The following is a 21,611-nucleotide window of genomic DNA, read 5'->3' as shown; positions in this document are numbered from 1 at the left end:
TTTACTTCCAACAGACACCCTGCTCCTGCTTCAGCATCTTTAGCTGTGTCTTCCCTCTGTATAGCAGCCCCTCTGCTGAGGGTTGTGCCTGGCCACAGGGCTATGGGCTGTGGTGGCACCATGCAGGGTTCCTCATGGCTGGCTGTGCTGTGTCCTCTCTCACAGGAGACTTCTGTCCAGGCACAAGGACCCCCCCATCAATCAGATCATCGAGCTGGGGATCATCCCCAGGATGGTGGAATTCCTGGGCCATGCTGACAATGCTGCCCTACAGTTTGAGGCAGCCTGGGCACTGACCAACATTGCCTCTGGCACCTCGGAGCACACCAGGGCTGTGGTGGAGGGAGGGGCCATCCCAGCCTTCATCTCCCTGCTGTCCTCCCCACACATGCACATCAGCGAGCAGTCAGTGTGGGCCCTGGGCAACATTGCAGGTGAGAGGACCTGGAGGGGCATTTGGAGGTCCCTGACTGAGCCAGGGACTTGATGGTCCTTGTGGGCCCCTTCCAGTGTGGGTTATTCTGTGATTCTGCTGGGGAGATAAAGCATTGGTCTCCAAGCTGCTGCCCCTATTGAACCCCACAACTCTTCATCCCCTTAGTGTTGTCTGGGAGCCTTTAAGATCCTGTGTTGGCTGTGCAAGAGGATTTTGGCCAAAGCCAAGGGCAAGGCTGTCCTGCTGGGGTGGTTGAACCCACTAATGTCACCATAGGGAGAACATTATGGGTCATGCCTGGTTGGCCTGCTGGCACTCCAGTCTGCCCAGTAAATCCTTCCCACCTGGAAATGCCTAGTGGTGTGTGGCTGGTGGGTCACCCAGACCCTGTGGGTCTGATTGCTGTTTGATGTTGACTGTCTCGTGACCTGGGCAGATGCAGTGACCAACCTTTTTTATCTGTCCAGGGGATGGCCCTATCTACAGGGATGCTCTTATTGCTCATGATGTGATTCCTCCCTTGTTGGCTCTGGTGTCACCTGCAACTCCAGTAAATAACCTCCATTTTCTTGATTTAACAGCTCTTAATGCACTGGGTGGTGGGTGAGTCCACTGTCTGCCTTGTACACAACAAACTGTATAATTGAATGAGACCCCACTCTAAACTGCTTTTATGGCCCTGCCTATGCACAAAGCTGGGGGTGCCGAGCAGACAATCCAAGTCAATGGGATCTCTTCCAGCTTTGGCTTTCTTTTCCAGCTCTGACTCTCTCAGGCTAGGAATAAGATGGAACTGGTGCAAGGCAGACTTGCATGTGCATGTGGAAGGGCTGAACTTGCCCTTCAAGCTTCCTGCTGCTGCTCTGTGGTGTGTCTCTGCCCTTCTGCAATGGTTCCTGCCCCACTATTCTGTCTAAGATCCTTCACAGTATAACACAGACTGGGAGGCTCTTGGGGGCAGTGAGGATCTTATAACTGCCTTGTGTTTCAGGTTGGGTTCCTGAGGAACATCACCTGGACACTGTCAAACCTGTGCAGGAACAAGAACCCCTGCCCTCCCTTGGATGCTGTGCAGAAGATTCTGCCAGTCCTTGTTATCCTCCTGCAGCATGAGGACAAGGATGTCATCTCTGACTCCTGCTGGGCTGTCTCCTACCTGACTGATGGCTGCAATGATCGCATCCAAATTGTGGTGGAGACAGGGATTCTCCCAAGGCTCGTGGAACTCATGGACAGCCCATATTTGACTATTATGGTAGGGAACAACCAAATCTCCACCCTGCTGGCCCTTAAGGTAGAAAGGCCTGAGGAGGGGGGAGGGCCTTGTTCTATGTGGCAGCTGAGGTGTGCTGTCCCCTCAGCCCATGGAACTGACTGCCTGCTTGTCAAACCCCTGCTCTGTTCTGGAGGCTGGATAGAGACTCTAAAGCTGCTTAGAGCAAATGAGGGATGACAGGGCTGTAAATAAGCAGCCATCACCCACAATGCTCTCCTTGTGTGAAGGATCAAGCACTTAGGGAGGGATCTTGTTGGGCTTTCTGACATGTATCCCTTGAGGTAAGGACTCTCCTCATCTCTAATCTCTGTCTAGACTCCAGCTCTCCGTGCCATTGGGAATGTGGTCACAGGCACAGACCAGCAGACCCAGGAAGCCATCAGTGCTGGTGCCCTGACTGTCCTGCCCCGGCTGCTGAGGCACACCAAGCCAGTGATCCAGAAGGAAGCAGCATGGACCCTCAGCAACATCGCAGCAGGGCCTTCCCACCAGATCCAACAGATCATCAGCTGTGGGTTATTGCCACCTTTGGTGGAACTGCTTGACAAGGTAAGGGATGGGCACAGGGCTGCTGAGGGAGCAATGTGAGGTTCAGGAGGCCTGGGATGGCTCATTTGTGAAGCCCTTGGCCCCAGAGCCACCTGAGCAGGCTGTTTCAGAGGTGTTGAGAACCTTGGCACAGCCTGAGCATCCCAATTTGTCAGTCCACCCGCATGGAAACACATTCTGGAGCTGCCCTTGGCCCCTCTGCCAGGTGTCCATGCATCACCCAAAGTGGCTGGGAAAGCTGCAGATAAGGGAAATGGTTATCCTTGCTTCATGCCCATCCTAGAGCATACTAAAGCTTGGGAATGCCTTTGCTGTGCTGCTTTTCCAGGGTGATTTCAAGGCTCAGAAGGAGGCTGTGTGGGTAGTGGCCAACTTCACAACTGGAGCAACGGTGGATCAGGTGGTGGAGCTCGTCCGTTCCGGGGTCCTCAAACCTCTGCTCAACCTGCTTTTGGTCAAAGACAGCAAAACCATCCTGATCATCCTGGACACCCTTTCAAATCTCTTCCTGGTGAGATCTGTTCATCCTGGATGCTGTTTTTTTAATCCCTTCCTGATAAGGTCTCATCTTTTGACTTCCTTCTCCCAAAGAGCAGCAAGGAGTGAGCCGAATGCTCACATTGTGTGGTGAGAACAATGACTGTTGATTTTTGGAGTAAGAGGGACTTTGCCTTGAGTACCTTTAGGTTGTCTAGAGGGCATGGCAAGATTGAGTTCCCGGTGCTGCTCTTCATCCTCTGCTCACTGGTTTGGCTGGCAGCCCCCAGCAGAGACTGGTATTCCACAGGCACCACAGTCACATGCCTGGCATCAGGAAGGGACCATAAATTCAGGAACTGTGAGCTTTTGACTTGTAGATCAGGGTTGTAATTACAGAAAAAGCGCCTCAGACCTGTTACTGATGTTCTGGTTTCCTGCCTGGCTTTCCAATGTTACAGACAGCTGAGAAGTTGGGAGAGACAGAGAAGTTGTGTCTGCTGGTGGAAGAACTTGATGGTCTGGAGAAAATTGAAGACTTGCAAAACCATGAGAATTCCATGGTCTACAGAGCTGCCCTGGACATTATAGAGAAATACTTTTCTGGTGAGGTATGTGAGCCCTTGCTGTTTCTCAGCTGAAAATGTGAAGTTATTACACACTGGAATGAAGCACTGAGTTTAAGGATACTGGAAGAGGTTTTTTTAGAGGAGGCTTCCACATGACCAGAGTAGTCCTTGCAGCTTCTTTCAGGTGTTTTTAAAGGTCTGTAAAAGCTCTGAGTTGTCAGCCAATGAGTTGGACAGCAGACATGGATGCCTTGATAGCATCTTGCTGCTGGAATTTAAACTGGCATCAGCTGGAGTTACTGCAGTTACTGATATGAATACCAAATGTGGAGAAGTTTCCTCCTTCAGAGCTGAGCTGCCTTGTCACTATGAATGGCAGCCTCCTACTCAGCTGATAACAGTGCTCAGGTTGCATTTGGATTACTTGACCCTTCTCATGGTAAAGAATCTATGGAAAAAGAAGATAAGACACCAGCTAGGAGCTGCAAGGGTCCAGTGACTGTCACAGAAGCCATGTTTGGTCCTAGCCTTAGACTTGCAGATGGGAAATCATCAGGGAGGAGGCTCAGAGATCTGGCAGACCTTGGAACTGTGGGTCACTTTGGGTGTGAGCTGCAGCAGGGGGCGAAGGTCTGGTTTAGTCCTTTGCCAGAGCAGGGTCTGTGGGGTGTCCCTGTGAGAGGGTGTGGAGGAAATTCTCCACACCAGCTCCTGCTGGAGGGGCTGGATGCCAGGGGAACATCCCCCTGAGCAGTCCTGGCTTGTTGCTGTTCCAAGCAGACCATTTAATTTCGGTGAGCTCTACCACTGCAGCCACTTTTATTTCCTTTTGCTTCTGGTGTCTGAGCCCAAAGGCTTGGCTGCTTTTGTGTGGGCTGCAGGGACACTGCAGCTTCAGGGTGCTGCAAGGAGCAGGAGTTCTGTTACAGTCAAGCTGAGATTAACAGGATTTCTAAAGCAAGAATAAAACAGAGTTGCTGTAAAAAGCTTAGGTTTATTCAAATGCAGACACTATAAGTAATTTCTGTCATTTTCCTCCTAGGAGAGTATAAACCTGGAGCCCCAGACTGGCCAAGATGGGCTGTACGATTTCTCAGTGGAGAAACATGACTTCAACTTCTGAAGATGAAGCATGACACAGCTCTAAACTGGTGGGTGGAGGCACTTTGGAAGAGCTCAGACATCCAAATCATCAGGAGCAGAGATGTTGAGCCTTTTTACTTCTGAAACTTGTCAATAAAATGCACTTTTGGCTTTGTTCCTTTTGCCTTTAATTATTTCCCTCCTTCTTTAAGCTGCTGTTGCAAATGACATGGCTTGGTTTTTTTTCTAGTAACATCTTAAGGTCTTGCAGGAGTATTTTGGAGACCCTGGGCAAGTTTTCTGGGTGGAATCTTTCTTCTGAGTACACTAAACTGCAGGAGAGCAGCATGCTGCCACCAAATCTTTGTGCTGAAACTTCTAGGCTTGACTTGGAGTGGCTGAAGTAGCTCTAAAAAACCTGTTTGAGAGATGTTTCACCCTTCTGCAGGCACCATCATTGCTGTGGGAAAGGAGCTGAGCCAGGCCCAGGTGGGTCAGTGGCCTTGCTGTGTGTTACTTCACCTGGAGGAGTTGGATGTGGATGTGGGAGCTGCTGAGTAGATGCTGCTCCTTTGGAAGGAAAGTTGTTGGAGGCAGTGCAGGGGCAATGATTCACCCCTGCTGCAGCTTCCCTGTTGCCATCCCTCAGCCTGCAGCCCATCGATCTGGCTCTGCCCTTTAATTCCAAGGACCTGTATTTCAGGTTTCCATGGTGTGTCCCTGCCTCTTGTTCTTCTCTCCAAGCCCTCCAAGTGTGGTCTCCAGCAGAAGGTGAGGATGGAGTTGAGCCCATGGTACGAAGGTTTTGTGCTGTGGGTTCTCAAAGAGCTGCTGGCCACTGCTCCATCTTTGCAGTGTTGGTGGTTCCCAGCAGACCCTTCCCCAATCCTTTGCTCCCCAGAGCTTGAAGCAGCTCAAAGGTTTTGCTTAAGGCAGGATGAGGGAGCAGCTTTCCCTCCTTGATTTGGGGGTTTGGCTCTTCAAAGTGTCCCTGGGTGGGCTCAGGGCTCTGCTGCCTCAGGTGCAGTGGGAGGTGATGTGACAGCTTAATCTGGAGGGAAAATCTCTTCAGGAAACAGAGGATCTTCCTCTTCCCTGGATCTGTTCATCAGAGGATTTATGCATTTCTCCTGCAGGCCACCCAGGGAAAAGGGAGTTGGTAGTAAATGTGCTCTCTGGGAGGAGCTGGGCAGCCCCACTTATGGGCAGCAGGGCTGAGTATCACTTATTTAATATTCAAATACTGGGATCTGATCAAATGCAAAGTGCTTCTTACATCCAGAACTATGGACTTAAAAACGTGATACAGCACTGCCTGAACATGCACCTGAGCCAGGGCTGCTGCTGCCTGGGCTCTGTGGGCTTCCCACTGCTGCTGGGCACCTGGGAATGGCCACAGCTCCTGGGTACAGGAATGTGAGGAGGCTCTTTCCTCAGAGACACAGAGCTGGGCCTGTGTGCCTGCCCTGACTTTGGATTTTGGTCCTCTGTGGACCAGCCCTGCTGGCTTTTCCCATGGCCAGACAGGGCTGCTGTTTGCTGATGATCTGATTAAGCGAGAAATAGGAAATATCTTGGTTTCTTTTTCCTGCATGTGCTGGACATAAATCTGTGGTGGGTGGTGTTACACAGAGCCAGGGGCCCAGAGCTGTTCCTTTCCATCCTTGTGTCTGTAACTTAACAAAATACTGCTCTGAAGGCAGGGGCCAGGACAACATGCCCCTCCTAAAAAGAGTGTTGGTGTGTGCCTGCTGTGTCCCCTGGAAGCTGGAGAGGGGGGCCCAGTGCCTGGGGATCACCAGGGCTCTGTGTGGGTGTGTGAGCGACCTGCAGGCAGCTGCTTGCCTGGCCCGGGGGAGCTGCCCTCCCCTGCCAGCCCCAGGCAGCAGCTCGGGGGCAATTCCAGCTCGGGGGCAGTGCAGACATCCCCTCCTCCCAGGGGATGGGATGGGCGAGCCAAGGGCACAGTGAACAGGAGATGCTGCTGTGCTTCCTCAGTGCAGCTCAACCTCCCTCCTGTCATGCACAAAAAAGTAGTTTTTCTAATTAAAACCTTCCCCAGAGGAGCAGGTGGAGGATCATTGAGGCTGGGAAAGACCTCCACAATCACCCACTGACTTCTATCAGCTTCTACCCCTTTAGTGCCACCTCTGCTCCTTGGAACCTTCTCAGGAGTGGGGACTGCACTGCTGCCCTGGGCACCTGTCAGTGCTTGGGCAGTCAATAAATCTTTTCTAACATCTAACCCTGGCACAACCTGGGCCTTTTTCCTTTGTGTTGGCACTTGGGAGAAGAGTCCATTCCCCACCTGGCACCCTCCCATCGGGGAGTTGTAGACAGTGAGAAGGTGCTGCCCCATTTCTGGAGATGGAACAGGCACTGCCCCTGCCTGTAGTGGTGTTTACCCCAAATTAAAACCCTCTTTACATTCCTATGCTACCTGCAGGCACCCCTGTGCTCCCTCTGTGTCCCCCATACATCCTCCATGCCACTGTGAGAGCCCCTGTTCACCCCCAGGCCCCCTGTCACCTTCTTGCTGCCCTGCATGTCACCTCTGTTCCACCCCTGAGATCACCTACTCACCACCAGGACCCTAAAGGGACCCTATTTGCTCCTTTTCATCCCAAGACAGCCCTAGACACCCCAATTCCTCCCATTCCACCTCTATTTGCCCCTATGCCGTTCCTGAGGTATCCCTCATCCCCCTTTTTTCCCACATCCTGCTCTTATTCTGCTCAATTCCCCCATTATTCTCCTCTATTCTCCCACTCCTTTCCCCTTATTTCCCCTCTATTCCCCCATTCCCCTATCCCATTCCTTTACCTCTATTCCCCTGTTCTCCCTCTATTCCCCCATTCCCCCACTCCATCCCTATTCCCGAATTCCCCCTCTATTCCCCCATTCCCTCACCCCATCCCTATTCCCGAACTGCCCCCCTATTTCCCCAGTTCCCCATTCCATTCCTTTTCCCCCATTCCCCCTATTCTCCCTCTATTCCCCCATTTCCCCATCCCTATTCCTGAACTTCCCCTCTATTCCCCCATTTCCCCATCTATCCCTAATTCCCCCTCTATTCCCCCATCCCATTCCTTTTCCCCCATTCCCCCTCTATTCCTGCATTTCCCCACCTATCCCTAATTCCCCCTCTATTCCTGCATTTCCCCACCCCTATTCCCCAATTCCCCCTCTATTCCCCATCCCGTTCCTTTTCCCCATTCCGCCATTCCCCGCTCCCTCACGCTCTCCCCTCGCCAGGGGGCGCTCCCCGGACCCCTTCTGCGCATGCGCCACCCCCCGACCTTCCCCGCCGCGACCTTCTCCTCATGGCGTCCGGCCGCGGCCACGCCGCCGTGCGCGCTGACGTCACCGCCTCCGCCGTGCGCGGGGGCGTGGCGGGGGCGTGGCCACGGCTGTCCGCGGCCGGGCCGGGCGGGCGCGGCGGAGGCTGAGGCGGCCGCGGCTGAGGCGGCGGCTGAGGGCGCCGAGCCTGCAGCGGCCACCGGAACACGAATCCGGGCATTCCCGGCATCGTGAGAAGCAGGCGGGCTCGCATGGCGGGGCTGCGCGGGGCCGCCGGTTGAGCTCGGCGCCGCCGCCTCCTCCTTCTCCTCCTCCTCCTCCTCCTCCTGCTCCAGGCGCGATGTCGAATCCCGGTACCCGCCGGAACGGATCCAGCATCAAGATCCGCCTCACAGGTAACGGGGCAGCAGCAGCAGCGTGTGTGTGTGTGGTGTGTGGCCGCACACCCGCGGCTGGGCCCGGGGTCCCCTCCATCCCCTCCATCCCCTCCATCCCCTCCATCCCCTCCATCCCCTCCATCCCCTCCCCTGGCTGTGAGGAAAGGGCCGGCCGGGCCCGAGCTCCCAGCCTCGCTTAACTTTTATCCGCCGTTTTTCCGTTCCGCTTCTCCCTCTGTGGCCCGACACAGCCTCTCTGCGCTTTTGTGTATTTATATTTTTTCCCGCCCCTCCGGCGTGAGGTGCTTGAGCCCCCTTGGGGTGACATAAATGTGAGGAGGGCGGGGGTTTGTCTGTGTCCCCCTCGCTCTCCAGCAGCTCAGGGCACGCTTCTCCTTCCTGGGGGCTTTCCTGCACCCTCCCCCATGGATGGGGCACTCACCCCCCCTCCGGCACCCTGACCCTAAATGGGTCCCTCCTGCACTCTCGATGGGGCATCCCTGTTGATAACGCACCCCTGCATCCTGCCCAATTTTGGGGTCTCTTCTGCACCTTCCCTGTCCGTGGGCATCCTTGTGACACCTTTCCCCCTTCCCAGCTCTTTCCCAGGGTTTTCCCTGTTCCCTCTCCCATGGGGTATCCCTGTGCTGCTCCTCCCTGGGGTCTCCTCTTCAGCATTCCCAGCAGGATTCCCAGGGCCGCCTCTCCCACTGACTGGTTTTCAGCACAGCCTGTCATAATTTGCCTTACTTCACTTTAATTAACAACCCCCCCAACCTCCTGTGTGCCAAAGAGGATAACTCAGCTGCTAATGAGAAAATACCCTTTTAGTTGCTTTTAGCTGGGTGGTTTTGGTTTTTTGTTTGGTTGGTTGTGGGTTTTTTGTGTTTTTTTTTCTTTTTTTTTTTTAGTGTGTTTCTTTAATTTTCCCTCCTTCCTCTCAACTTGTTCTTACCTGGCACATTGTGGCATTCAGCTTTGGAAGTTCCTTCCCCGTGCAGGAGGTGACACCCAGAGCTGTGTCTGTCCTGCCTCTGCGTGAGGCCTCTGGAGGGTTCATGGATGGATAAACCAATTTATGCTGGACCCTGAAAGATCTGGATTAAGTCTTTTGGAAGCTGCTCTGGTTGATGCCGAGCCTGCTTCTTTAATGAGAAGCTGTTGAGAAGTTGAGACTGCTGTGTGAATTATTAAAAAATAAGGTCCAATCCATTCTTTCAAAGGCAACAAGTGGATGTTTGGAGGTCAGCTGGGCTGGAGAAGCCACAGTGCAGCGCTGGGTGACCAGAATTGGTCTCTGGAGAGGGATCTTCTGTGTGTGGGTGCATAAAACATTGGCAAATAATGAGAAAACGGTGCTGGTGAAACTGCACTTACAGGTTAACTTGCTCCTGGCACATAACACACTCAGAGGCAGATCATCAAAAAATAAAAATCCTGGTGTTCTTTTAATCCTTTGATTCTGCACCGCTTGTGCTTCAGAAGACCAAAGTTTGTGAGGATAATGTAAATCTGAAAATCCTTTTCTTGGATGGGAGAAGGCTGGAAATATTTTTAGGTTGTATGAATGATGTTTGATCTGAAATGAGTTTTGTGGTGATGTATACCAAATGTCAGCTCAGTCCTTAATGTGGCTTATTTTTATGCAAGTCAGTCAATAAAAATGTGAGTTAAGTAACTTAGGCCATGGTCATAGCCCTTCTGAGCTGGAGGAGATAATTTAAATAACAGAGAGAAGCTGTTGAGTTTAATTTTAAAGGCTGAATGCTGCAGCAAAATGCTTTTTTACTTTTAGCATACACTAGTCTTCTCTCTGGGCTGGGAATGTTTCCTGGAACAGACTGAAGTTTCAGTTTATTGAGCAGCTTGGTAGATTTATTTGTTATTACTCCCCATTTTTAACTGCATTGAAGAAATCTCCTCCTTGCTCAAACACATCTTCTGTTTTTACAAGCAGGAAACCTGGGTGATGTGACAAAAACTGCTGTATTTAATCAACAAATAAATTGCTCTGGGAGAGGTATAGTTCTGGAATCGTTGGGCAATGCTGAGTTCTTGGCTGGGACTGGGGTGCTGACTTACCTGTTTCAAATAGCTGCAGCCAGCCTGGCTGTTGTTTTCTCATCTCCTTGGCTCTTGGGAGATTTGAGCACATTTAAATCAAGACAGAGGACCTTGTTTGTTATGATTTACTACCTGCATTGTGTTTCCTGTGATTAGGCACCATTGAAGTTTTGCAGTACTGAAAATAGCAGTGTAAATACCACTTAGTATGCCTGTGAGTGTCACTGGGTGAATAGCAAGGGAACAGTGGTTAAATCTTCTGTGATTTTTTTTTTTTAATAATAATTTTTTCCTTATTTGTTGTAAAGGTATTTGTGGTAGCAGAGTTGGGGTTATTTATGTGAATATAAGCAAAAGTTCTCAACCTGCTGATGATTAGCAGAAGTGGTCTCCCAGCTTATACAGAATGTATAAGGGTGTCAGTCCTAGCCTGATGCAAATTGTAATGAAGTAAAATGGCAAATAGTGCACCCTGTGCAGAAGTACTAAAAACCTCAATGTAACAGTGAGTTGCATGACAGGTTAAAATTACTTTGTGGCATGTGGATCTCAAATATGCTAATCTCTTCTCATATCTCAGTTTTTCCTCTTCTTTCCACTAAAGCCTTTACCCCAGCTGGGGATGCAAGAGCCAGAGATATTCTGGCCTTTTCTCTTGTCCCTTGGAACAGTTCTAGGCAAAGTAAGAGAACTTCCTGTTAAATCTGTGGTCTCTTCCTATCTGTGCTGCCATCAGGGCAGCGCAGCAGTGGCAGAATTGCCAGCACAAGGATGGAAAAATAGAGTGATCCTGGGAGTGCACATCCTTGCCAAATGTGCTCAGGGTCTGCTGGGTCAAGGAGAAACACGATCCACAGACCAGGAGACCTTCACAGAGCACGTGTCCCTTTTTTACCCTTGTGCTTCTCTGAAACCTTTGTTTGCTGCTGCTCCCTGGGGAAGATCCAAAGGGTTCATCATCTCCAAGGCTTGCACACACGTTGCTCACACTTGTACCTCCCACAAGTACTGGTGAAAACTGCAGTCTCATCATGCTGGGTATGGCAGACACCCTGATCCAGGTACTTGTAGGCAAAGGTAGCAGATGGAACTGGGAAGGCCATGAAGAAATGGACTAAACATGGAATTTAACCAAAAAAGCTGCAAGTTGGGTTCTAGTTTCATTGATTCTGGCTTTTTAAACATCTCAGCTGAGGTGTTAAAAGCTGGCTGGCTTCTGGGGCCATCGTGGAACTGAGGAAAGTTAAACTTTAAGGATCACTTCCTAGCTGGATCTCACATACGCGGTCAGATGGCCGTGTTGAAGACTGATGGCAAAATAGCTTCTTTAACAGAGAGGCCAGAGTTGGTGTCACAGGAGGATCCAAATAATCTTCTCCAAGCACCTCACTTCACTGTGGTCCTCAGTTCCTCCTTGGAAAACCTGGCCTGGGAAGGTTTGCTGCTCGTGGGGGCAGTTTTGGAAGGTGGATGTAGGTGAGAATCCTCCCAGGTGTGAGGGGTAAGGAAGTGCAGTGTCAGAAGCATCAGGGAGGAGTGAGGAAGATGATGATGAAGCAGGTGGTTGCTGTGAGGTGAGAAGGGAGCTACAGGGCATTTGTAGATAATAAATCTGATTCCTGTAAGGAAGGTGGTTGTGCTTAGCAGCGGCAAAGAAAGGGGAAGAGGTGACACAGATGAGTATCCTGCACACACTTCCAGCTCAGTGTAGTCAGCCAGTTCAGGGAAGCCCCAGCCACGAAGTCTGGCCAGTTGATAGCTGTAAATGGGTGGCTTTGGGACTTTCTGCCTTTGTAATTCAAGGAATCCATAAAAGAGCGCAGTGACTTCAAGTAGAAGATAAAACATTATGTTGTCATTAGAGCAATGTTCACTTAGGATTGTTACAAAGGCACAGGCTAAAGTGTGTCCCAAATGTCAGGATGTTTTACTTCCCTTTCATGACTAATGTATCGACCAGTGCAGAGTTAACTGACTGATCAATAGCAACACTAATATTGGTGACCTGGACACTTTCCTGTCCCGTGTTCAGGAACAGTGAATATCTGTGTAGGGATCTCTCAATCAGACATGGTAAATACATCATGGCCTGACTGTAGTTTTATGGTTGAGCATCAGGACCACTGGTTCCAGGGGAAGAGCACTGGAAGAGCTGGCTGCTCATCCCAGCCTCCCTGGCAGTTGGTATTTAGTATCGAGCCAGCTTTGTGCCGTGGGGGACACGGTGGGAAGCAGCAGTTGGGTAGCTCCAAATTTATTTAGTGTGGTAATCTGGAGCATGTAGAAATCCATGTCTCGTTATTTTCTTCTCGTAAGGATTTTCTCTTCCCCACGTCTGCTGGGAGCGACTGGAGCGCGGGGCTGGAGCTCCGTGCGGAGCTTGGCCGCAGATTTCCTGTGTGATGCTGAGCGAGGCACTCCCCTCTGCCTCCCTTCCCCATTTGCCTTGGGAGGCAGCAGCTTTTCGTGAAGGTAAATTTGTGGCTGTTCAGAGCCCCGTGGATAGGAATGGCAAAGAGGCTCGGGGCATGTAACTCTGGGGACATTGAAGAAAATAAAATTTTGTTTTCACGGGAGGAAGTGGAGAGCACAGCCTTTGCAGTTGGCCAGCTGACATTTTTGGGCTGCCAAAGTGGGAATCCAAAGAGCAGCCTTTTCCTCTGGGCACACTATGGGGAGCAAGTCTCCTTTTTTGCTTCTCCCAGTAAGTCAAATTTGTGCCAGCACCATTGTCCTGGTGGAAGTAAATTAAATCACCAAAAGGAGTTTGTTTGAATATCCCCCTCAGGCGGAGAAAGTAGAAACAATAACTACTTTATTCCTGACTTGAAACTTTCTTTTGTCAAATTGAATGTCTTCATATAAAGAAATGCAATTTGGGATGTGGTTGTGCAGGTCATGATTTCTTTTTTATTCCATACTGCCCAGCAGTTTAAGAACATTTTCTCATCTGCTTCTTGAAACAGCTTTATCACATTTCTAAGATTTTGTAGCATCATCCTTTCTGTTTGTGTTTCAAAATTAATCATCAGTTCCAGGGAAATACAAGTAATGTTGAATTTCTCAGTGAGGAGGTTGCTCTTGTACCACGATTTTCTGTGTGCTGGGTAGAGGAACTTTACTGACAGCAGCTCCAAGGCTGCTAAAATTGCCACTGTAAATAAAGATCAGTGAGCCCCCTCAGTTTTTCCTGTGCTGGCTGGAGGCTTGCTTGATGGGTCACAGAATGGAGAAGAACATCATGTAAATGCCATCCATGTGTGTGGTTTTTGGAGGTTTACCTGGATTACTGCCCACCTTGAAGCCAGTCCAGTTGCCATGCTTAGAGCTGGCTTAATCTGGTTGGATTACTTGCTGCTATTTCTGGTTCTTGAGTCAGCTCCTCACTGTCGTGTTGGTTTGGGCTGTCTTGGTGGAGGCAGCGGGACAGAGCAGAATGGTTTGGATATGATGTGGATAAATCAGTTGGTTGGGTGTGAAGTTTAGGTACGTACCCAGCAGAGCAACTCATGTAAGAATTGAGTGAGGAGAAAATTTTAATAAAAGGGCTGGAAGAGATGTTCCATCTGCCATCTTTCCCCCTAAGTTTGGAATGGAATCTTTTTTGTTGTTATGTTTCTCTATTATTATTCCTCTGGAAATAGTCAAAGTATTACTATAAGAACTAAAGTCTGGACTATCACTGAAAGCTTTGATATTTTTCATGTTTTTTTCTTGGAAGCAGATGCTGATTTATTCCTCCAGAGTGAATTAAACTGTTACTGCAAAGGGTTTGCTCTTTCCTGTACCAACAGTTGTCAGGACAGAGAGGAGTCAGTGCGATCTTGGGTCTTGAGGTGGACAACCATTGTGTTGGGATCTGCTCAGCTTTTAGGGAATGTCTTCACTGAGGTCTCACTGTGGTCCTTGATGCTTTGCCATCCCTCTGTGAGGACAATTGAACCACTTCCAGCTTTTTTCACCTGGATATCATCTCACATTCTCTCCCATGTCTGTTGGCAGGCTGCAGTTAAGCCTGCGGGTAGCTGACGTGGAGCACTTGTATTATTGTATTATGGCTGGTGGTGAGGAAGCTGCTGCTCTGACATTGTGATGTTTCAGGTGCTTACAAGCGAGTTCCTGAAATATTGCTGCAGTAACTCAAGATGTTATCTCCTTCCTGGTCTGCTGACCCTCATTGCCAAAAATTTGTCACCTGTCATGAGAAAGCTGGCAGAAGAAAACCTGTGCTCACACTTTCAGCTGCTTCAGTGCAAATTCAGCTTTCCTGTGTAAGTCTAGCTCTAGGATTTAGGCTAAGGTGCTGAACATTGAAAAGCTCGGGTGTATGCAAGTCACGTGTTGGAAGTTTTTGGGAGAGAAAATCAGAGGAGACATTAGTGATTTTGTAAACCACGCAGCAAGTGTGTATATCTCAATTTAAAATTATTTATATAAGTATTAATGTAATAAAAGAAGAAAGCTGCATATATGTTTGCTAAGTGAGGTACTAGGTCAATTAGCATTAAGATGCTACGTGTTTTTAAACTTTGTTTCACATGTGTTTAAGGGGAAATTCAGTAATTTGTGAGAGGGGATCCCTGGGGATATTTTACAGTTTTCTGTGTCTGGGAAAGTATAAAATATAATTGGAGAACATAGCAGAAAGGATGGAACTTTGTCATGCTGTCTTATGAACTGGCAGCTACATGGTGAATATTTGGGGGTGTAGGATGATAAATCTGATGATGCTCTAGTTGAATTGGCAGAGTAAGCATCCATGCTGTTTCAGAAAGAATCTCTCCACAGGGCTGTAATAGCTTGATGCCTTCCTCTTCAGTAAGTCATTTTTGTCAAGTGAAAGGCCAAAATTCAAACTGGCTTGTTGTCAGGGATGCTAAACACAGCAGGCAAAAATCCCCAAGGCTACCCAATTCCCAGCACAGATAGATAAAGCTGGCAGAGCCCGCTTTACTCGTCTTCCCCTCCCCCAGAAAAATCCTCTTCCCTGGGTGGTTTTTTGGAGGATATGGGCACTATTCCGCATACTAATACCATTTAACAGAAAGTATTTAAATGGAAGGTTTGTTCATCTGTTTGTGGGTAGAACAATCCATTATTGTTTGGGAGTAATGGAAAAATAATGGACAATCCCTGCAGTGAGCTGGCCATGCTGCAGGCAGCCGTTCCAGCTGTGCTCACCTCGCCACAGCTGGAGGGAATTGTCCTGGGCTCAGGTGAGCACCTGCCCTGCCTTGGCCATTGTGTGATGGAGCAGTTCAAATGCGTTAAACTCATAATCCTAAACCACGAGAAACGATGGAAAATCCTGTGGAATGGGACTTTGTACCAGCTTCCCATTTTACACTCGGGGTCCTGATTCCTGAGGCTTTCCAGCAGTTTGGGAAGGAAGGGCAGTGTTAAACCACACTATTGACCACTACACTGCCTGTGTGCTGCAGGAGTGCTGAGTGCCCCTCAATGTCCTCACTAATGGACAGTTTTACCCGTGGTTGGTTTTTTTGAATGGTGGATGTTTCTTTCCCAACTCATTATGAAGAAGGTCTGCTGAAGAAAATACAATTTGTTTCTTTTTCTTTCATAGATAACTTGCTATTATCCTTCTCTTGCAGGAGTTTTTGCTTTCGTAGGTAACCAGTGTCAGGAAAAGAAATTTTTTTTATAGGATTCAGTCTTTTTTCCTCAAGTTGGTGAGATCTTTGTAGATACATTTGATTATTTGGAGTAAAATGGCATTTCTGGATGAGTGAATTAGGAAAAATAGCATTTTTGTTGACCTTTTAATATGTTTACAGTTTTGTCTTCCTTAAATATCTGCCTATTTCCTCTAATAATCAGACTAAAATAAAATGGTTATGTATTTATCAATTTAAAGTTTCCATATCTTGTTTTCGTCTCGAAATAACAAATTAAATTTGCATGTGTTAAATTCTGTGCTTCTAATTTGTCTTCCTGATGTTTCCAGGACAATATCACAACCTCTCCTTTGTATTTTTCTCCTGAAAATAAAGATTAAAACACCAAAGATTGTTGCCTTTCTTATTTATACTGGGAAATAATTTATTTATTTTGGCAGCTCCTCACATCAGTCCGCACTATCTTTTTTCATGGCCCTGACCTTTCTTCTTCACATGCCAGATTTGGTCTGTGTTGCACCTCCAAAGCCAACCGGACATTGCAACAGAAAATTCAATCCCTGTGGTCAGTGCTTTCACATTCTTTAGTACATGGGGTGTATGACCTGCAAAGTTTATTGGAAAGGAAACATCTTTAGAAATACATGTGCTCTGTTTTCCTGAAGAGCAAAAGGGAAAAAAACCCATCAAAACTCCAGAAAATGTACTGAGTATATGGATTGTACTGTTGCTTTAACAATTTTTTTTGACTACACAAGTGCAGAATTTAGAAAAATGAAGAATTTCAGTTTGATTCAGACTTGCAGTGATTGATGCATTTCCCAGGGAATCTGTGTTCTTTGTCCTTGTAGCTGATGTGTTGTGGTTCCTTTCCCGTGTGCAGACATTTTTATAAGCATGTGGGAACTTCACTTTAATTCTGGATTAAAATATCGTATTTTACAAGTATAAGTCTAATTAGCAGAAACCTCATTGTTGCTCCTGTAATGTTAATGGGGAGAGAATCCATACATTTGGTAAACTTTGGGTTAGCAGTTGAGTGGGTGAGTGTAAGCTAAAGGTCTGATGTCAGCCTTTGAAAGAGAAATTGGGTGAATTTTTTGGGCTCTTGAAGTGGTACTTACTTCGGTGCTTTATATTCCAAGGAATTCCGAGAAGTGTCTCTCATATCTCTTTCTTAAAAACATCTGCAGACAGGTAATGGCCACATTAAGTGCTGCAGTGGGCATGTTCATATCTCATGTGTCTGTAAATACCCAACTGAGCAGATCAGAGAGAGCAGAAATGGCTTAGTGAAAAAAAAAAATGCCTGAAATGTAGTGGGTTTTGGAATTGGCAGGGAATTGCTGTGTATCTAATTTTTCATCTCCCAGCCATCCCTTACGTAAAGCCTTTTTGTGCTGTGATTGCCTGATGCACTTAACCCACCCCTGAAATTGTTTTTAACTGCAGTGAAAATACTTCTGCTGAGGTCCCCTTTGCATGGATGAGTGGTGAAATAAGGTGAGATGAGGTTAAAAGGCAAAAGTGAAGTTAGGGAAGCCAGAAGGTGCCAGAGAGTGGTTCAGCTGTGAAACTCAGCACAGTCGGTCAGCCTCTGAATGTTCTGGAGTCAGAGAAGGGCTTCAGTGCTGAACTCAGGCTTTAATGACTTTATACAACCTGGTAAGTGTGTGATATAACCAATTCTGTGATGTAACCACACTCAGATTTAAATCTCAGCACCTTTTCCCAGAGATTCCGTCATTCATTCAATTGCCCAACATTAAATTTACCTCTGGAAAAGCCCAGGGTGTAGGAATAAGTGTCTGGCTCTTTATAAGAGTGACTTTTGCATATTGGGAAATAATTAACTAAAAATAGTATCCTATGTGTACAGCTAATGTGCCATAATGGGAACATCTTTTATTCCTTCTTTCCAAGAATTTTAGGGAATTTCATGTTAATAGACTTCTTTCAAGATATCTTAATTAATGTGTCTGTGCTCATTTATTGAGCTCTGTGTGAGACAGCTGGGCAGCCCAGCACTGGTCTGCAGCCCCTGGATCTGCTGAGGGTGATGGAATCAGCTCCAATAATTGTGCTGTCACCAGCTCTAAGAGGAGACTTTAGCAAACAGAAGAAGCATGCACATAGGTGCTTTTCTGTGTTGTGTTCTTTAGTTTAAAATGAAATACCTCCTTGGAGTTCCAGGACTGTCTGATAACAGGATAAATAACACTTCACTATAATCCAGCAGCTTGGCTTGGACTTCTAGTCACAGTCGTTTCTTTTATAATTTTTTTTAATTTGTGCAATCACAGAAGTAATTTGACTTGTTACAAATAATGTTTTGATAAGCTTCAATAGAAATTAGCAAACCAGCCATCAAATGGGATTTATAAAAGTTGCTTGGGAAAATATGTTGTAAGTAGTCTGCAATTCAAGGCATTTCCTTTGCAGGATGCTTATCAAGTCTGCATGTGCTACTTCCAAATTGAAGGAGAACGTAGATGAGAGCTATTTTTGATAGGAAGGGTGGGGGGGAGAAAATAAAGCCCAGTTGGAAAGTAGTAACAGGTTTTTTTCTCATTGCCTTAGGATGTAAATCCTGCAAGTGTGCAGAGAGAAAACAGACTTTGAAACAGCCGAAGAAAACAGATTTATCTGTGATGTTTGAGATGATGCTCATAGTGTAAACGTGATTGAAATAGTCCTTGTAGGAGTGGTGAGTAAATATACCAGAAGCTTGTGGATAAACTGACTTCTCTTTGCTGCTCCATATGCCAAGTAAAGGCAAAATGTCCTGCTTGGTTCTGGGATCTTCCTTCCCCAGGGAGGCTGTATCAGGAGGAGCAGCTGCTGGTTTTAAGGATTGTCATGCTCCCAGATGCCAGTGTAGAGCTCTTCTTTTATGCCCTGGATGTGGTTGCTGCTGTGGTTGTGTCTTCTGGGCTGTTGGAATTAAGATGTTGCAAGACCAAGTGGGAAATGATCCAGCAAATATTTTTGTGAGGATTTCTTGTAGATTAATCAGTTATTTAGCCTTTTGGTGTTTCACAAATCAGCAGTGAAACCTGGAATGTGGAAGCTGTCTACACTTTCCAGGACAAAGTACTGCCTTATTTGACCATCAGGCTGATGGATAAACTTACAGGACAAGCTTAATCTTTTTTCCAGACTGAAAAATTACCAGGCTGAAAAGGGATCTCACCTGTCATTCTCCTCTAACTAATTTTTGGTTTTTTATCTGACCAGTCAAATTTGATAAAGGCAGAGACATTAAGCAGACCAGGGCTCAAGAACTCATGGAGATGAGGAGCTTGGGAGAGCAAACCCACCCTCCCGTGGTCTGGCAGAGTGGTCCTGATCCCAGCCCTGTGCACAGTAGATGTGGAAGGAGCAACCTGGGAAAGTGAGAGAGGAGCTCTGAGGTAGGAAGGGGAGGGACATACTTGAATTAAGTCCCACACACCTATAGGTAAAACAAGATTCATGAACTAGAGTGAGAGTGTTTGGGGTTTTTGTTTCCTTTTTCCCCCCCCAGAATTTAACATTCTCTGAGACAAACATCCAGATAACTTTATCAAGCACCTGTAATAACACTCCCTAAATGTTTGTTTGGATTTAGGGGTTTTGTTTTCCCGTTTCACCCAGCTGAAACTGTGCCTTAATTCCTCACACAGAGCTTCAGCTGCACCCTGCGAGCACGTCGCTTCCAGCACCAGCCACTGCATCAGTCTCCTACTGGCATTTTTTAATTAAAAGAACAGCACTATCACTTCAAATTAGTGCCACATAGCTCATTGGAGTAAGGAGTGAAATTGTGTTTAAAGGTTTTTCTCTTGTGGAAATTTTTTATTAAAACTTGCTCTCTTTTGGGTTTATCAGTAGTTTGTCATTCAGTGCTTGGACAATATCTGATTCTGAGGTGTGCAAGTCCTCTGTGATATGAATGCAAATAAAAGGCTGGCTTTTAATATCTTGACTATTTGATAAATAAGAAGCACCTTCTTAATAAAAACAAAGCAACCAACATTATATTAGTTTATGATTCCCACAAAGCAAGTGTCAGCATGTTTTTCAAGTGTATTCGCTGTGTGGAGAAGGTAGTAAAGAAATAGATATTTCTGGGAGTTTCTGTGCCATGAACTGTGAAGAGCTGTTTTTGTAATCCTGTTCAGTGAAATTGTTAGGGCTCCGTTATGCTAAATAACTGTGAGAGCAAGGAATATATCCAGGGGGAGGTAGCCCTAGTGAGAATTTTCCTCATACAGCATTTCATTTTGTCTGGAATATTAGCACTGTTAACCATCCATGCCAAATGTAATGTATTCAATCTAGTTAATCAATTTAAAGTGGAAACCAAACATCTTAGGCTTTGAATGATCCAGCTATCCTCATGTACTGGGTTTTTTAGGTATTAAATTCTGGGCTTTGGATGTGCTAGTATAGTAGTTTGATAAAGAACTTCTTGTTCAAGACAACTTTCCTCATTTTTTTTTTTGCAGGGTCCTGTGACTGGGTGGTGTCACTTGCATAATGTCCTGTTTCTGAATATGCATTAAGGTTGTATAGGAAGAGTCATCATGTTTTTTCCTTCACGCTCCAGTTTATTTATGTAATACCTTTGATCAATGTATCTCAGAGCAGTAGTGGGATTGTAATTTACTGATGTAATGAACACTGGCAATTTGTACAGGGAAAATGGCAAACAAGGTGTTGTTGACAGACAAAATGATGGGTGTATAATGTTGAAAAAATTGTGACCAAACATCCTGGTTTGGAATAATGCACTAAAACATTTTCACCCAGATCTCAAACTTTGTGACTGCAGATTCACTTGGGATTTGAAAGGGAGGTTTCTTTAGTGAGGAGCTTGCAAGTTGTTAATAAAAATTGCCAATGGGAGGAAAGTCCACATATATTATTGTTAAGCCACTACTGAGAAACTGATTTTGCAATGAAAATGTTTATTTGTTTTGAAAGAAAAATCTGTGCTAGAATGCTATGCGTGCTCTACTTATCTGTTTTCATTCTAAACTCTATTTTTATTTTGCTCTCTGCAGCCAGTCTGTAACTAAAACATTCCTAGCGTCCTTTGGCTGGAGATTCAGTCAAGAACTTTTTTGTCCTGCTTTCAAGAAGATGATTCCAGTCTCTCTTGAAGCTTCTCCAAAGGAAATTTCCTTCTGTAGTGGATAAGGTGACAGTGAGGGAAGTCACTGCTTATGGTCCAAAGGCGTAGTGACATCCTCTTACTGTTGTTATGTCCTGCCATGCTTAATCTGACAACAAATGGAAATATTTTAGCATAGCTGCAATGGCACACGATAAGAGTTGAAGCCACTCTGATGTGAATTCTGCTTGAGTTCACTCAGCTCACGAGCTGGCTGTTAGCAGAATAATGTGGATAAATGTTCTGTGGGCACAGAGGAGAGAGGTTGTGTCTGTGTCCGTGGGCAATGGGCTCCCTCCCCACCTCACCATTCAGTCGAAGGGTATTTGCCATCATGGATTGGATTTTCTTGCTCAACCAGGGATTGGCTCTGACCAGTGTGTTTGTTCTGTTGTTCATCCCTGGTGACTGTCAGTAGCACTTGGCTGAATAAACAGAGACTATTGATCAAATTTGAAGTCATTAGCTTGGCAGTTTAAATAGATGCTGGCCTATATGATTAGAACAAGGGAATAACACAGGCTGATACAGCTTTATTTGGAATAAAAGCCTTCTTTTCACAGAGTCCTGTTTGGTGCCATTCAGCTCCCAGTTTGGTGCCTCCCTTAGGTCATGCAAGAATGAGACATTTTGCTTAAAATACCTAAAGTGAAGAGGGTGGCTTTGCTTGTGTAACAGGGCGATAA

General features: G+C 46.8%; 2 protein-coding genes across 9 annotated transcripts in view; both read left to right on the top strand.

The window, feature by feature from the left end:
- KPNA7 (karyopherin subunit alpha 7) overlaps positions 1 to 4,568 on the top strand; it is a 48,988-nt gene extending 44,420 nt beyond the window's left edge. For all 5 annotated transcript variants that reach the window (XM_072935522.1, XM_072935518.1, XM_072935519.1 and 2 more), the window contains 7 exons: positions 166 to 434; positions 904 to 986; positions 1,428 to 1,691; positions 2,028 to 2,261; positions 2,590 to 2,772; positions 3,200 to 3,349; positions 4,350 to 4,568. In XM_072935522.1, the coding sequence (XP_072791623.1) occupies positions 166 to 434; positions 904 to 986; positions 1,428 to 1,691; positions 2,028 to 2,261; positions 2,590 to 2,772; positions 3,200 to 3,349; positions 4,350 to 4,430 (1,264 nt within the window). In that variant the 3' untranslated portion in view covers positions 4,431 to 4,568. The remainder of the gene's footprint in view (positions 1 to 165; positions 435 to 903; positions 987 to 1,427; positions 1,692 to 2,027; positions 2,262 to 2,589; positions 2,773 to 3,199; positions 3,350 to 4,349) is intronic.
- Positions 4,569 to 7,776: 3,208 nt separating this feature from the next.
- Positions 7,777 to 21,611, top strand: part of SMURF1 (SMAD specific E3 ubiquitin protein ligase 1) — a 45,381-nt gene continuing 31,546 nt past the window's right edge. The window contains exon 1 of one of the 4 annotated variants that reach the window (XM_030284413.4): positions 7,777 to 8,085. In XM_030284413.4, the coding sequence (XP_030140273.1) occupies positions 8,031 to 8,085 (55 nt within the window). In that variant the 5' untranslated portion in view covers positions 7,777 to 8,030. The remainder of the gene's footprint in view (positions 8,086 to 21,611) is intronic. The other 3 variants (XM_030284416.4, XM_030284415.4, XM_030284414.4) reach the window with 3 other exon arrangements.

This window comes from Taeniopygia guttata, chromosome 14 (genome assembly GCF_048771995.1).
Source record: "Taeniopygia guttata chromosome 14, bTaeGut7.mat, whole genome shotgun sequence".
Taxonomy (NCBI): domain Eukaryota; kingdom Metazoa; phylum Chordata; class Aves; order Passeriformes; family Estrildidae; genus Taeniopygia; species Taeniopygia guttata.
This window is presented reverse-complemented; position numbering and strand designations above follow the sequence as displayed.